Source organism: Nannospalax galili, unplaced genomic scaffold, assembly GCF_000622305.1.
Source record: "Nannospalax galili isolate Female #2095 unplaced genomic scaffold, S.galili_v1.0 scaffold246, whole genome shotgun sequence".
Taxonomy (NCBI): Eukaryota; Metazoa; Chordata; class Mammalia; order Rodentia; family Spalacidae; genus Nannospalax; species Nannospalax galili.
The window spans coordinates 4,953,601-4,969,821 of record NW_008356327.1 but is presented as its reverse complement, the minus strand read 5'-3'; the positions used below and the strand labels follow the sequence as shown (position 1 = coordinate 4,969,821).

Below are 16,221 nucleotides of genomic sequence, written 5' to 3'. Positions count from 1 at the left end.
TTTTTAATTTTTTTAAAAATTTTTCTGTAATCCTTTCATAACACTTTAATCATATGTATACCCCCTCCTCTATCTATACCCTTCTATACCACCTCACTGGACTTCATGCATTCTGTCATTTATGATAAGGCCTATCTAGTCAAATTTGTGTCCCCAGATGTCCCTTAGTGTGAGTTCACCCACTGGAGTCTGGTTATCCTCTCTAGTTTCACTCCCTTAAAGAAGATCAACTCTCTCTCACTCAGAATAATCAGCTGCTAATAATTCCTCAGCAAAATTCAGGGCCTCCTACCCATTTCCTCAGTTCTATGTTAAGTTTTCATCTTGAATTTGCATGGGTCTTATCCATGCTATTACTATTGCTGTAAGTTCACATGAGCAATGTCTCAGGATCCTACAAGACTCTATTTCCATATGGCCATGTACCTCCTCCCCAGCTCTTACAGTCTTTCTGTCCCATCTTTTTCAAGGAACCTGAGCCATAGGTTCATTTCCTCTCTTGTATGAGGGAGCTTCATTGATGAGAGTTGAGAGATGCATTAGTATTCTCTCTTCCCTTTGTTCCACTATGTTCTGTGAGCCTTAGGTGTAGAACTTCCATTGTACATGTGTCATTTTCGGTTGGGCATTACACAGACAATCTCTGTGCAACTTTTAGTAGTCTATATCTCTTACAAAACTAAGCATCTTTAATGAGTGCTGACTGGCATACTTCTCTGTAAATATAAGGATTCATATTTAACATAGAGTAAGAAATCATATTTATCTATGAATGTGACAGTCTTGGGGTTTTCTCTAAGATCTCTATGGCCTCTCCAACCATGTGTATTTGGCTATTTTTACAGTATCACACATGTGTTCCCTACCATTAAATGGGTTTTAGGTCCAATTATGTAGCTGTTGATTATCCCCAAAATAAAAGTGCCACTACAACCCAGATATATTATGCTGTACCAGTCTTTGTTGTGGTTTTTAAGCCTTAAAGCTAGGGTTGAACTATCAAATGATGTTCTCCCTTAGCATAGTGCTCTTCAAAACTACGAGAGCTAGCCTTCAGGGAGGTGACTTCCACTAACCTGGAATGTTTATTGTATTGGTTAGATTTATAGTGCAGGAAGGTGTTATAAATGCTATTGAGGGAATAAAGTAATCATCAATTTTACCTAGGTGTGAAGTCCACCAGGTACAATAACTACTGGTCTAGCAAGATATTTCCACTGATATAGTAGTTGCAAAAATGTCATGGGAGAAACCAAACACTCTCTAACTCATCATGGGGGGCAAAGAGTCTGTGACTACATTGATTATAGCCTTTGGGGAGAACCTGCTACTAATATTTTACCAAACAAACACATTAATATACCAACCTCTAATAACTTATTCTTAGGCCCATAGATTAGTAAATCTCTCAACCCTCATCAGAGAAGCTTCTGCAATAGAATTTAATTAACACAGAGGCCCATTTCTGGTCAATGTGCAGAGAATAAGAGACTTTAGAGTGCTCAGCCTTAAATGCAACATCTATATTACTCCCTTCCCCCAAACACAGGAAACACATAAGTAGATAGGGTAGAGACATTGCAGGTGTTAGAGGTGGTAGATGGCTATAAGGAAAACAATGTTTTCTGGACAGTAGGAGAGTTGTACATACGGACATACAGAAGTTGTGACAGCATGCACAAGACCTGTTAAAGCTCAAGCTAGATGAAATCTCAACATGGGGGTGGAAAGTGAACACAAACTCTCACCACTAGTTGAGGAGTTGAGGATCTATAGGCATTTAATAGGTTCTGGGAGAAGAAGAGTCAGTTTTCTTTAAGGGTATGACTACTATTTGGTTGACCACAATCCAAGGCAAATTACACACCCCACAGTGTTTGGGCAATACATTTTTGACTCCTTGGAAAAAAAAATCATGAACTTGGGTGTAAGGAGGTGGACGTAGATTTGGTAGAAGCTGGGGGAGAGAAGGGTATGATCAAATACACTACATTATGATCCCAAATCATTTAAATTTTTTTTTAAAAGAATGAATATTGGAGCGATAGTTCAGTGGTTAACAATGCTTCCTGCTCTTCTAGTAGACATGAATTCAGTTCCCAGCATCCATGTTGACTGGCAAATAACCATTTGTAAATCCAGTTCCAGGGGATCCAATGCCTTCTTCTGGCCTCTGCAATCAGTCATATATACATGACATTTACACAAATCACACACACACACACACACACATATAAATGAAAACAGCAACTTAAAAAAGAATAAAATTGATGATTAGGAATATGTGACTACTACTTTTCTTGAAAATATGAACATCTGTTCTTCAGTATGAAGCAACTCCTATCTCCATATTACAAATTTCCAAATAATTTTTTTGTGATAGCTTTTTTCTAATCAGCTCTTAACTTGATTCTGTATAGAATCCCTTGATTTTAGAACTTCATTTCCTTTGTTTTATTTATTTTTATTTATGTGCACGGGTATTTCTCCCCATGGGTTCATGTTTACTACTTACATGCGTATATCACATGAACAGAGGACCAAAGAGGGTGATATATCCTCCGGAACTGGAGCAACAGATAGTTGTGAGCCACCTGATATCGGTGCTGGGAACTAAACCCTAATCCTTTGCTAAAACAGTAAGTGATCTAAACTACTGAACCATTTCTTTAACTCCAAAAACTTCACTTTCTAAGCTACTCATGAGAGAAACACAAAAAAAATCTTAACATCTACATGTACGTTTTTATGGTACTGGAAATCAAACCAAAGGCCTTGAAATGTGAGCCAATGTGCTAGCATTGAGCCATTCATCTAACATTATTTGAAGTTTTAAATACATAATAACTGAATATTACATAGATATATTTCATGAAACCAACAAAATTAGTGAAACAATAGTTAATAATATTAAAGCATACTTATTAATTGCATAAGAGCATGATCACTCAGAATCCTAGAAAAGGAAATAATATAAAAAAAATCAATCAAGTTAGACACACTCCTTCTTTCAACTACATATGTAAATGTATTCATACCTTCAGAGAAACACCTTAAAATTCCATATATTTAATTCTAATGAATTTTAAAACAGTGTATTCAAGAAAATATGGAAAATATCATATAAAGCTCTATTCTTATTTAACATAGTAGAATTCTTTTGGAAGATAATTTTCTTTCTTTCATTTTGCCATTTCTTCTGCTCTTTTCTATAGCGCAGTGAAATAATTGGATTTATTTTAATATCAGCTATTGTATTTCAACAGAGCATAAAATAGACATTGTTGTTTTTTTTTTTTTTTTCAGACTTTCTGTGCCTTCTCTTCTTTTCTGGAGCCCATTTTGTCTGCTATGGTTATTTAAAGCCTTATTTTCTCCCAAACATTACATCCTCATTAAATTCTCTATGCCAAATTACCATAACATACTTCATAATGGCATGTGTTCATTTATAATTTATAAAGAATATCAGAATAGAATTTCTCCTGAGCACATACAAAATAACTAAACACAATGCGTACAATTGTCTTAGTAATGTAAATTATTAACATAAAGTCTACAAGAAAAGATGTTATATATCCAGTTTAAGATGGCCAACTGTGCCTGGAGTAGTGACACACACCTTTAATTCCAGCAATTAGGAGGCATAGACAGGTGGATCTCTGTGCGTTCAAGGCCAGTCTGGTCTAAAGAGTGAGTTTGAGGCCAGATGGGGATACAGAGAGACAAGAAAAAGATGGCCAACTGCATTATGAATATGAAAGAATGTTATTCATGTAAGCAAAGATACTTCTGTCACCAATCATCTCCTTTAACATTTCCAACATTATATATTACATACTGAAAATTATATAAATTACATAGACTTTGCAATTACATATATGTTTGTGTATATATCTATGTTTAACTATATATCAAGATACTAAAAGTAAGCGTTAAAGGGAGATAGTGACACAGTGAGAGATAGAGATAGAAAGATATGGACAAAGATCAGGAGAGTTTTAACACTAAAATTGTCAATGGCTCAGCATGACTCAGCATTTTGAGCATTGCATTTTCCAGTTTTTTACACACATTTATGTTGAAGCCTTGCAGTGTTTGAGATCTAAATAACATTCTGCTTCCCACCATTAATTTTTTGGGTGTAGTTTATCTTAATCATCTACCATTGTGCATTTGATATTCATATATCCTACCTACTTTTGGTAGCAACCCACAGATACACAAACAAAAGCACTTCATATGTGTGTTTAAAGAAACACAGAATATACTCAGATCTCATTTAAAGCCTATGAAATACCAAGTATTTGTCATTATTAGAATTATGTATAACATCTACATACCAGATTGCTAGAAGACATCTATGTATCTTTATCATTTTAATAGCTTGTCATAACAACCTAAAAGTCTTATCATTTTCCACACCCATAGAGGCTATAAAATCCTAGATTCCGTTAAGCCCTTATTTTCACTCTGCATAATTACTGAGATAAACATGAAACTAACTAGGGGTTAGCATGGCAGTCATTTCCCATCATGGAAGAAGCACCAAGTTAGTATGACATATGGCCCCAACAAAACCTGAGCTCTGGTCTTTACTGGGAAGTAATTACTTACTGGTTCTCAATTTAATCATTTTTTTCAAATGAGAATAACAGTACTTACTATATAGAAATAAGAGAACCAAGAGTACATTATTTAAGGTAATGGAAGAATGAAATACACAATTGTTAATTAACATTACTAATGCTTTCAAAATTCCCATCATCCTCATAGGAAATTTCTTTTTCCATTTTTCTAGATTCAACAATGACCAGTCCAGCAAGCTATCACTATTGGTGCAAAATTTGCACATTTATTTGGGGAGGGGATTCTAATTGGAATTACTCCACTTTCAATGGAGAGAACTTATATGTGGTACTGTAAACAAAACCAAATATATACATCATTGAAGATGTCATAATTTCTTATTGTATTCTAATTTTACATCCTCATATTTATAGACATGTGTACCTCTTACCACTAATCAAAGAATCTCTTTATGCAACTGAAAGAGAATATTTCAGAATTCCCCAACTGGTCAAATACAGAGAATAACTGTCCATGAGATGCTTAGCCCTAAGTGACATGTTTTTTTTTTTGTTTGTTTTTTTGTTTTGTTTTGCTTTTTTAAAATTGGTTTTTATTGAATTTTTGTGCATTTTATACAGAACATCTCAAACAATCTTAATCATCTTTACACCTCCATCCCCACTGGTACTCTCCCATAACCCTCCGTTCCCACTGGAATCCATATACTTTGTCATCCGTGTTAAGGTCCAATATGTCAAGTCAATGATGTCAGATGTTCCCCAGTGCAAGCTCATTCACTGAGGTCTGATCAGCCTATCTAAAGTCTCTTGTTTTAGGAAGAACAGCTCTTCCTCACCCAGCATTAATCAGTTGCCAATGTTTCTTCATGTAAGATTGGGATCTGATGTTCATTGCTCCAGTTCTATGCTGGGTTTTGTCTGCCTGAGTTTGCATGGAACTTGGGTATGCTGACAATATTGCCATAGACTTATATGAGCAGGGTCCCAGGAAATTGTAGGACTCTGTTTCCATATGGTCATGCATCTCCTCTGTGGCTCTTACAATCTTTCTGCCTCCTCTTCTGAGATTCTGTCAGAACTCTGGATGAGTTGAGTTTAACGTAGGAGTCTTTTCCAAGGACCAGAAATCTACAGACTCTTAATCTCTACATTATGGCCATTTGTGACCTTTTATGTTCCTGGCCTTCTGTTGCATGAGGGATCATCATTAATGAGAACTGACTAAGTGATAAATTTTCAGTGCAACCTCCACACATAAAATGAATGCATCTATAACTCTCACCTCCTCATGCAGCAGATGATGATTAACACACAAACCAATAATTTGTCAATGGGCAGAGAACAAGAGGCTGAAGAGGGTTAGTCCCTTAATAGGACACCTATTTCCTGTTTCTGTCTCCCAAGACTCAGGAATCATTGCAGAAGAGGGGTCAGAAAGACTGTAAGAACCAGAGGTGGTGCATAAGCACACATTAACAGAGTTTTCCAGATAGCTGGTCAGTTATACATACCAACTCATAGAAAAGGTAACAGTATGCACAAGTCCCATGCAAGATCAAATCAGACAAAACCTCAGCACAGAGATGGGGAAGTGGTAAGAAATCCCAATCCAACCTAATGGAATTTTGGCAACTGATGGCTGTTGGGAGGGGGAGAGAGAGTCATTTACAGGGATGAGATTCTTGGTAGTTTGACTAGGCTCCAGTGTTTGGACCCATGCTGAGGTTGTTTTGGAGACACATATCAGGCTCTGTGGGCCATATGATATATACAGTGGAGTACATTGAATTGGACAAGGGGCAGTGTGGGGAGGTGTGGATGAGGCAAGGGGATCTAAACCTTAGCAAATTACATTGTATGAAAACCACAAAAATTCAGTAGAAAAATAAAAAAATAATAATAAATAAAGATCTTCGAGATTAGACAACAAAGTATGACTGGTCCATGAACTTGGGTGTAAGGAGGTACACATAGATATGGTAGAGGTTTCGGGAGAGAATGATATGATCAAATACACTACGTTATGATCCCAAATAATTTAAAAAAAATTTTTTAAAGAATGAATATCAGAGCGGTAGTTCAGTGGTTAACAATGCTTCCTGCTCTTCTAGTACACATGAATTCAGTTCCCAGCATCCATATCACAAAGATTATGTTCTTGTAACAGGAAAATAAATGGTCACTGAGTGTTTTTTATTTCTGATTGAGATTATTTTACTAGCCAAATATAGCTAAATCAGAGTTCATGGGAAGTATATGTCAAGTTATAGAAATTATTTTGAATTTTTCTATGTCCTGTTTACTTTATCAGTAAATTAGTGTTCTCATTTTGGAGCCTCCTTACCTCTATTGAAGAAAAATTCCACATTTCTAATTGATGAATACTCTTACCATTGACGTTTCTACTACTCAAGAATATATTATATTCCAATATAGATATTGAAACCTCATTCAATGGGCCTTAAAAATACAAAGAATATTTATTTTCTTCAATGAATAACCACACTATTGCCTTTTAGGAAGTGTAAAGATTTTTTTGCAGATAGATAAATGAAAGATAGAAAACAAGTGATAGATACTGTATAAGGAGTTGGTGTCCATTTATTGTCTAATGACTAAAAAAAACTTTTGTTTTTACAATTACACATTGCAGTTATGAAAACTGAATATCAAAATAAAATGTCATCAGAATGCAAAAGTAAACATGAATCTATAAGTATCTAAGATTCAGTTCTATGATCCAACATCCTTGAGTTTTTCACTCTCATTTAATTTAAATAAAAATTTGTCTAAACTTCTAAAGTTGTAATAAAAATTATAACTTTGCTGTAAAGTCAGGTGTGGTGGCACACACTTTTAATCCAAGCACTGGGGAAACAGAGGGTGGTGAACTCCTGTGAGAGCAAAACCAGCCTGCTCTACATAGTGAGTTCCAGGCCAAATGTGACTTCAGTGAGACCCTTTCTCAAAAAGACCAAAAAAAAAAAAAAAAAAAGAACCCAAAAAAAAACAAAAAAAAAAAAAAAAAAAGAAACCCAAATAAAACAAACAAACAAACAAAAACAAACACCTGTGCTGTAACTATTTCTCGCAGTGCAAGATGTTTTACTGGCTTTACTTATTGAAACACCTGTAATTACCTGTGGCGGGAGAAGAGGAAGTCGTATAAAGGCAAGGAGCATACTCAAGTCACTGCATCTCCGCTGCATGTCATACTTCACCCACATCATTAATGCATGAAAGATGGTCTCTTCATCAGGAACATTGACATCATCACTGGCCAATAGTTTATGGAGCTCCTCAGCAGGAAGGAGTAAAAATTCTTGATTTCTGATAACTTCCATTATATTTTCCTGTGGGGATAAAACATCTTGGCATAAATTCTATTTTGCTTCTATTTGGCAGCAAAGCATCTGAGATAGAAATGAGAAAAGCAGTCAGTAAGCTTTGTTCTCATTATAATATAATCCTTGAAACTCAATCCTTCAGAAAATAGAAGCTGTTAGAATGAAAGTTTTGTAGTTGTAATTGAAGTGTAAATGTGTCTGAGACAGCACAGATCTTGTAATAACTGGAGGATTATAATGTTGAGATTTGTTATGCAGGCAGAATGTATTAGGTGATTAAATGTTCAAATTTCAAGAGTACTGCTCTGTAAGATATACCAAACAAGAAAAAATTAACATTTCACATTTTCAAAGGCTTGAGAATACATACATGAATCAGAAAATGGTAATACAATTAGATAGATTAATGTAACAGAAGGCTGCTTTGCTGTTTTTTCAAAGGGGCAAGAATCAGGACTCAGAGGCCACAGAAGTCACAGCATACTTCGTGTTCTATCTTCTGTTTTCTCTCTCAATTTCTTGTTATGACAGTTTTTTGGCTTAATTTTGTTCTTTATTTTTTAATATTCTATTGTTTGAGAATTTAACGTATGCCCATAATGTGCTTTGATCAAATCTACCTCCCATTCCCTCCCTTCCAGTTCCTCCTCTACTGCCCTCCCACAGCTATTCCTTTCCAATTTCATGCGTTCTTAAAAAAATACAAAACAAAACACTTTAGAGCACTTAGTGCTGCCTGTTTGTGTATGGGGGCAAAGACGTCTATTGGAGCAGAGTGTCCCCTCAAGGGCCATACCCCTGAAGAAAACTCACTCTCTCCCAGCAGCCATCAGTTTTATCACAATGATATTTCTCATTTATTTTCATCTGTCTAGCATAGTCTCCTGAGTGCTGTGCCTGTGTCTCCTCTTAGCTCTTTCACTGTGTTCTCCATAATGAAGAAAACATGGTATTTCCAAATTTTAAATGTATGTGTAGTATGGGAGACAGGCTTGAGCCTAGGGTGAAAGTCTTATTGACAGCCATACAGCAGGCCCAAGGCAACGGCCTGACTGCTGGAGCCACAAGAAAAGCGTTGTCACTTGCTCCCATTGGCAGGTCGTGAGACTGATGCCTAGAGCTCGCCACTCCCTAGTCACTACCCTTGGTCCAAATTGCAAAACTTAGATATTGCAACAGTCAGGGTCACGTGGTTTCCAGGAATCCAGGCTCTGTAATCTGAAACCCATTATGCTAATGAGGCATTCTACCTGCTATTCTGTGATAGGAGGTTAAGTCTCTTTTGCTAATAGGACGCTAAGTCTGTTATTCTAATAAGGTATCCTACTTGCTGTACTGTGATAGGACACTAAACCCATTATGCTAATAAGGTATCCTACTTGCTGTGGTGTGAATGGACCACTACCCCTATATAAGCCTGTACTTTCCAGCAATAAAGCAAACCTGTGTCACTGAATCTGGTCTCCTCTGTCTGAATGCAGCTCCACTGACACAGTCTCCTCACCAGCCCTGGGGTCCGGGACCAGGCAGAAGCAGCAATGATAGAAGGGGGCACTGGGCAAGCAGAAGAGCAGGCTGAGCCCAGGGCAGGCAGATGAGAGGCCTCAGCCAAGGGCGAGTACAGGAGCAGCCTCGAAGTCCATGAGAATGAAGGAGCAGCGCCAGTGAGAACAGAGGAGTGGCCGCTGCTGGTGGTGACCACAGCATAGCATCTTCAGTGTTTGCTTTTAAGGACTCATTAAAATTTATCTTTAAACACTGATCTCTTCTTATTATAATGAATTTTTCACTTTCTTTCATAGCAGAAACAAAATCACTCATTTTGCTTTCAACTTGTCACATTCATTAACTTTGCCTGTTTCCTGTCATATATCAAGACTTAATTAAAGAATGTGGAAGCAGTGGTGCATGACTTAAACCCCAGCACTTTGTCAGGGGGTATAAGAAGATCAAGAGTACAGGGCCAGACTCAGCTACATAGTGAGTGTGAGGATAGCCTAGGTTCCATAATTCTCAACATATAAATAAGTAAATAAATAGGCAAATTAATTACTACATTAATTCAAAACCTATCCATAGTTTTTATGTAGTTTCCCTTCTACTACATTCTCACAAAATATGGTACCTTCAGATCTGTCACAGAAGAAACTGAACAGCATCTTGATCTTTGGTGTGCTTTTAGATTGTGAGCTCTACATGAGAGGTAGAACTCGGAGATTGGCATCTTACAAGGCAGGCCAAGCCCTGTTCTTATTTGTGCAGCCTTGCAATCTATTGTTGAAATCCTGGATCACACTTTAATATGAAAGCTCAATATTACAAATAATAAAATGGTTTAAATCATAGATAGTCATGAGGCTGTTCAGAGGAATTTGAGGAGTGTCAAAAACAACTGATTTGTGATGTGATCAAGAAAGCTGCAGCTGAATCTTGGTGGTTATAGTTCCTGATAGTAAGAAAGTTCCTTTATGGTCAAACCTACAAAAGCAAATTCTACAGAAAAGCTACTACATCAAAACTCAAGAAGATATGGTATGTGTCCACGCATAATAGCTAAAGACAACTCTTCATCTCACCCTCTCCACCATGTTTTCCAGATCACAGTGAGAAATAACCTAAAAGAGAGGTCTAGTCCATTATAACATGGGAGAGAAAAAATGTCATCTTACACAGTAAATATGCCACCCACACCATTAATGAATATATATATATATGTACATATATAATGAATATATATATATTTAATCCACAACACAGAATTCACTATGATACCTCCATCATTTTAGGTAGTCCACTTATTATTTCTTTGGAGAGCATGCTCCGATTTGATTTTATTTGGAAATAAACATCCGTTTAAACTGTGTCATTTGATTAAGTCAATTCCATTCAAATGAAGAGACCTATAGACTCCTGTAACATACTTAGTTGTAGGTTCAAAGACCTTGACTTATGTAAATTTTATATCTAGGTCTTGTCACAGTACCTGGGAAAGAGCAGGGTAACTATAAATATTCATTGAACAAGGGAATGTATGATTTATACAGAGGAAAAGAATTACTAATACCACAAATTTTCATGTGATTTCCATATGTGATTTTAGTGGCAGATGTTTCTGGATTTTAAGCAAAAATATACTAGTGTACAGTATTGATTAGAACAAGCAGAGATTCCAGTTTTGCCTTCTTTTGCTAAGATTTCTCAGAACAGTTTAAAAGGCATGGTTGTAGTAGAAATCTCAACAAAACAAAAAATTAAGTATGGAATCTGAAGTGAAGTGAGACTAAGGCTTAAAAAATAGAAAGCTATCATGGCACCACTTAACCAGAATAGATCATTCAACTGCAGCATATTGGTCTTCTTTTTGTAGTCAATTCATATTTACTTGGTAAGGAAACACCTGGCCCATGAAGTAATTAGATATGGAACTGAAGTGACTTCATATTTAATACAATGCTTTGGGACAAACCTTACATTTCTCCAGGCCCCTCAGCCATTCATTTACATAAATTATATAATAATGCAATTTGGAAATAATACTTTGCCTATATTAATTAGCATCACAGTAGCTGAGTTAGTTTTGCTCTTAGAAATTATTCTATCCCTATGTTCCCTCTAGGTTTATTTAGTTCTACATAAATAATAGATATTCAGTAACTACTTATGGAGTTTAAAAATTGTTAGAGACTTACTAATGCTACATTTCTCTAAATAAATGAAGGAAAAGAGGCACATTTTTGAAAGGTATTTCATCCTCTTCATTTTGCTTTTAATCAAGAATCTCTGCCATTATTAACTCTGCCTTAAATTGTGTAGCTAGACTGTCAGAATACCGTATGAAACCTCATGAAAAAACAGGCTATGAAACTTAGTGGTGTCTACCATAAAGATTTTGTTCAAGGCATATTTCACTATATTTTGTAGTGTCCTCTTTATGATGACCCTTGGGGAAATTTCTTACAGGTTTTAGTAGCAAGAATAATTGCACTTCTCATGAGTAAATTGGTTTGCCTTATCATGGATGTTGTAAATTATGAAATTGATCAGATTTCTCTTTTTATTTGGCCGCTAGGAAACTTAAAGTCAAATTGAAATCCATCTGGCAGGAAGTCTACAGGTCTTTACAGTTTGATTCCCTTTTAAGACAACTCTGATAATACTTTCATTTATTATCACTACAGAAACTTCCTTTTCTTTCTTTCCCCTCATATATCGCTTCTAATTCAGCATAATTCCTGTAATTGTGTATCTTTGTGAATCATACAATGTTCCTTGCAAAGTATTGGTCTTGATGGTAAAAAGTGCTGTGAATTAAGTGAAAATTGGGGCCTACTATCAGTTATTGTAGCTCATGTCATGTGCATATATTATGCTATTTACTTCTCTGTTTTTACATATATGCAGGGCGGCATTCTGAATTTTTCCTTTCTCCCCTCCTAACTTTATCAAGCCTCCTTTCAGTACTACTTTGCCTAAAATTTTCTACTGGCAATTACAGTATAGTTCTTCAATTGTTTTTCAATTCAAGTATGTTTTGTTGATAAAAGATATTGTAAGGAATTAACACTAATTTCTTTACATTGTTCAAATCGTTCAACACCTTATTATGTGAAAGTCATAACAAACTTCTAAATTATTTGCCATGGTTATTTTTGTAGGAAATTCTTTTGAACACTTTATGTATCTATGCTGGATAGTTTCATTTATCACCTTGACACATCTGGGTGGAAGGAACCTCAATTGTGCAATGTCTTCCATAGGCTTTGCCTATGGCCATGTCTGTGGGACGTGTTCTTGACTATTGAGATATGTGGAGACCACCAACCCACTATGGGTCATACAACTCCTGGGAAGGTGGCCCTATGTTGGATAATAAAGCAGGCTTAGCATGGGCCTGGGGAGCAAGCGAGTAAGTAGTCTTCCCTCTATGATCTGTGTATCAGCTTTGGCCTCCATGTTATTGCTCTGAGTTCATGCCTTGACTTCTGTTGATGACAGACTCTGATCAATGTTTTTATTACAGAAATAGAAAGAGACTGGAACAGTAGTTTTTTTTTTTTTTTTTTTTTTTTTTTTCCAGGAGTGAGGTACTGCTGTGATGAACCTGGCCAGATGTACCTGGTAGGATTGTGGAAGTTTTTGAAGCTTTGAACAGGAAAAATGCTTGGAGCTAGGTGAGCTGTTTGTATGAATGTAGATAATAATGCTAAAAGAGGTGAAGACAACGTGATCTGACTTGTGAATCTTCAAAGGGAAGCAAAGACTCTATCAGGGCTGTTTGTATGGAATTCAGAATTTTTAGAAGTGAAATCTTTTGTGCTTTACTGGGACAACTGATATTGTTTAGCTTGGGCTGAAAATCAGCGTGAGTAAAAAGACCAACATCACTGAAGGGAAATCTTCTGAGAAGTATTTCCTCAGGATCAGTACACAGAAGCTGTTGTCCTGAGGGGGCCTGAGACTCCATCTCAATTTGGAAGCAGGACTTGGCAATATATGAGACTCCTACATGGTACTGATTTTTGAAGGCTTGAAGGGGTCAAGGAAAGAATGTGGCTTGCTACTGTGAGAGGCCAGGCAAGGGCAATGGTGAAGGTACAGCCTCAGTTGCAGATGAGACCCTCACATATTGGAGATTCCAGGATCATGGGACAACCAAGGTCAGCGACAGGTATTGAGGGGAACGAGCCTGAAACTATGAGGCAAGCTGTGCGTGCTGTGGATGGCAGACACAGAAAAAGTTGCACTGCCAAAGTCTTTGGATTCCAAAAGACTGTGAGTGAATCACAGATGTCCAATAATGAATTATATTGCTGAACTGTGGTTTTACTTAAGTGTGCCCTGTTCTTCCCCTTTGAAACAGGGTAGTATGTAACTTACTTTGAATTTTACTAAAGTCCACAATTGAGAGGTTTTGAATTATTTTAAAGAGGCATTTAGCTTTTAAAGTATTTGATTATTCCATTTAAAACATTTGTATTGATTTTTGTGCATTTTGTATAATATATCTTACTTAAATTTAGAAACTCTCTCCCCTCTCCATCCCCCAGAGCTCACCTCAACCACATTTAAAGTATTCTTGTTAAGTTCAGTACAGTAAACCATTTTTATCCAGGTGTCCCTTGATGAACTTTTATCCACTGGATTCTATTCAGCCTATCTAGAGTTACTCTCTTAAAGACCTACTCTCACTCATCTCATAGTAATTATTTGCAAGTGGTTTTTTTGTGTGTGTTTTTTTTTTGTTTTTCTTTTTTTTGTGTGTGATGTGTTTGTGTGTCAAGTTGACAAGGGGTCAATTATGCCAGATAGATTCTTTTGTCAACCTGACACACACATGGGTAGGGGGAACCTCAGTTGATGACTTTGCTCCTTTGAACTGGCCTGTGGCCATGTCTATGGGACATTTACTTGATTGTTGATTGTTAAGGGTCCAGCCCACTGTGAGCAGTGTCACCTCTGGGGAGGTGGTCTGGTGTTATATAAGAAAACAGACTGAGTAGAGACCAGAGGACAAGTCAGTAAGCAGCATTTCTCTGTGGTTGGTGCTTCAGCTCCTGCTCCCAGGTTCCTATCCTGTCCTCCAACTTCCCTCAGTGATGAAATGAACTATGACCTGGGTGATGTAAATAAAATAGGCCCTTTCCTCCACAGATTGGTTTGGTCCATGTTTTTATCACATTAATAGAAAGCTAACAAAGACAATATCATTCTGAATAACTGAAAAACAGATAAAAATGGAGCTTGGAAGATGATATAGTAGTTAAGAGCACTGGTTGCTCTTGCCAGGACCTAGGTTCAGTTCTCTTCATGCATATGGAGGCTTGTAGCCTTCCATAAAATTAGTTCCAGGGGATTTGATGCTCTCTTCTGACCTCGTTTGGCATTGCATACATAGGTGCACTTACATATATGTAGCAAAATATATTTTATATAATAAAAATAAAATATATTTATATAATAAAATTAATAAAATAATATATATGAAAACTTTTAATGAAAGAAAAGATGAATTTGAAGTGATGTACTATTGCATATTAAAAGCTCATTATTTCAAAAGTGATCATAGTCAAATGGACTAAGAATATGTGATGTGTTTAAACTAGAAAGTAGAAGATGATATCAATATATCAAATATGACCATAGGAATCTACACATCAAAGACATAATATAATATGTAGAATAACTGACATGCCACCTTGATTGATATGTGAACATAGACCTGCGGATGGTTTTAATAGGATAGAATGTTTGTAATAACCCTTCACAAATTAAAATTTTGCATGAGATTGTAAACCAAATTAATCATCTTTTGAGAACACTCTGAACTATGTACTCCTTCTAAGAAAAACACTATAAATAGTCCTACAGTGAATTGAATCCCGATGTAACAAACACTTAAAAGCTAAGCTGGATGCATAGCTTTAATCTTACACAATTTTCTGTATCTGAGAAAATATTCTGAGAAAAATCAGAATACCTCAGAACAAGATTGGAAAAACTCTTGATTAAATTATACCAAGTATGACATCTGTATCAATGTAGCTCTGCCATACACAGAAACCATGTGGAAGTAATATTGAAAGTGCAACTTCTGTGGGATATTGAGTAGATTTATGCTAAAACATTGACAATTTCTTTCATTTTAATACACATATGTTTAACTTGTAGATATAGATTAAAAACAATATCATAAAATTTTTTGGCATCAAATATAATTTGCCACTATCCAAGTCACAATAATTAGAGAAAAAGAATTGTATACATTGCTAAATTCTAGAGTGCATGCTTAGCATATGCAAGATCTGAGGTCCCATCCCAGTTCTACAATAAAGGAATAACAAAAGGAAAAAGCCGTAAGTCTAATAATTATTTTTTCTTCTTCACATTATTTTAAAATAGTTTTGCTATCAGAAAAATTTTTTTTCTAAGCACACAGAATTTTCTTAGCAGCATTTAAATATTATTTCCAAATTTGAATGTAAAATATTTTAATAACAATTTTTCTCTCATTTAATTATATTATTGCTTTTTCCATCAATGTACATTTTGTGAGTGGTAAGGTCTTGGACTCAGTGGCACAGGCTAATATGGGATTCACTCCCTAACAGAGTGCATGGCCCATACCTAACATCCCTGCATTCTGAGCAGAGGAACTCATGCATTCTTTTTTTAAATAATAAATAAAAATATTTCAATTAAAAATACATATTGGACACAAGTACTTTTTCAGATACATTTATTAAAAGATTTTCCTCCTGTATATCGTTTACTTTCCTTAAACT

The 16,221-nt window shown here is 35.9% G+C and overlaps 1 protein-coding gene across 1 annotated transcript in view; it reads right to left on the bottom strand.

The window, feature by feature from the left end:
• Positions 1–7,732: 7,732 nt before the first annotated feature.
• Klhl1 (kelch like family member 1) overlaps positions 7,733–16,221 on the bottom strand; it is a gene marked incomplete at its 3' end in the record, with an annotated part of 251,718 nt that continues 243,229 nt past the window's right edge. The window contains exon 5 of the mRNA XM_008854550.2: positions 7,733–7,945. Within this exon, the coding sequence (XP_008852772.1) occupies positions 7,733–7,945 (213 nt within the window). The remainder of the gene's footprint in view (positions 7,946–16,221) is intronic.